General features: G+C 73.9%; 1 protein-coding gene across 14 annotated transcripts in view; it reads right to left on the bottom strand.

The window, feature by feature from the left end:
- PCNX1 (pecanex 1) overlaps positions 1 to 368 on the bottom strand; it is a 247,314-nt gene extending 246,946 nt beyond the window's left edge. For all 14 annotated transcript variants that reach the window (XM_024739610.1, XM_024739614.1, XM_024739619.1 and 11 more), the window contains exon 1: positions 96 to 368. In XM_024739610.1, coding sequence (XP_024595378.1) covers positions 96 to 248 — 153 coding nt within the window. In that variant the 5' untranslated portion in view covers positions 249 to 368. The remainder of the gene's footprint in view (positions 1 to 95) is intronic.

Raw genomic sequence — 368 nt, 5'->3', positions numbered from 1 at the left:
CCCGGAGCCAGGGAGGCGCGACCGCCCGCCGGACTCGGGAAACCCGGCCCGCCAGAAGGGTATGGAGCCGCCCTCCTCCCCGCCCCCACACTCACCATGTAGAGGGTGAAGGGCAGGCCGAGCAGAAAGAGCCACAGGTAGAGGTGCAGCGCGTTCACGAAGGTGGCCTGGTGCGGGTCGTAGTACCAGCCCCCGCTGAGCGCGGCCCACACCCCCTGCCGGAGGATCTGCAGCGTCTGCGACCCCATCCCCACCCGGCGCCGCCGCCGCCGCCGCCGTCGCCGCCGTCCCCGCCCCGGCCCCAGCTCTGCCTTGGTCGCCGGAGCCCGCAGCTGCCCAATCTATCCCCCTCCGGAGCTCCGGGAGAG

This window comes from Neophocaena asiaeorientalis, unplaced genomic scaffold (genome assembly GCF_003031525.2).
Source record: "Neophocaena asiaeorientalis asiaeorientalis breed wild unplaced genomic scaffold, Neophocaena_asiaeorientalis_V1.1 scaffold348, whole genome shotgun sequence".
NCBI lineage: Eukaryota > Metazoa > Chordata > Mammalia > Artiodactyla > Phocoenidae > Neophocaena > Neophocaena asiaeorientalis.
This window is presented reverse-complemented; position numbering and strand designations above follow the sequence as displayed.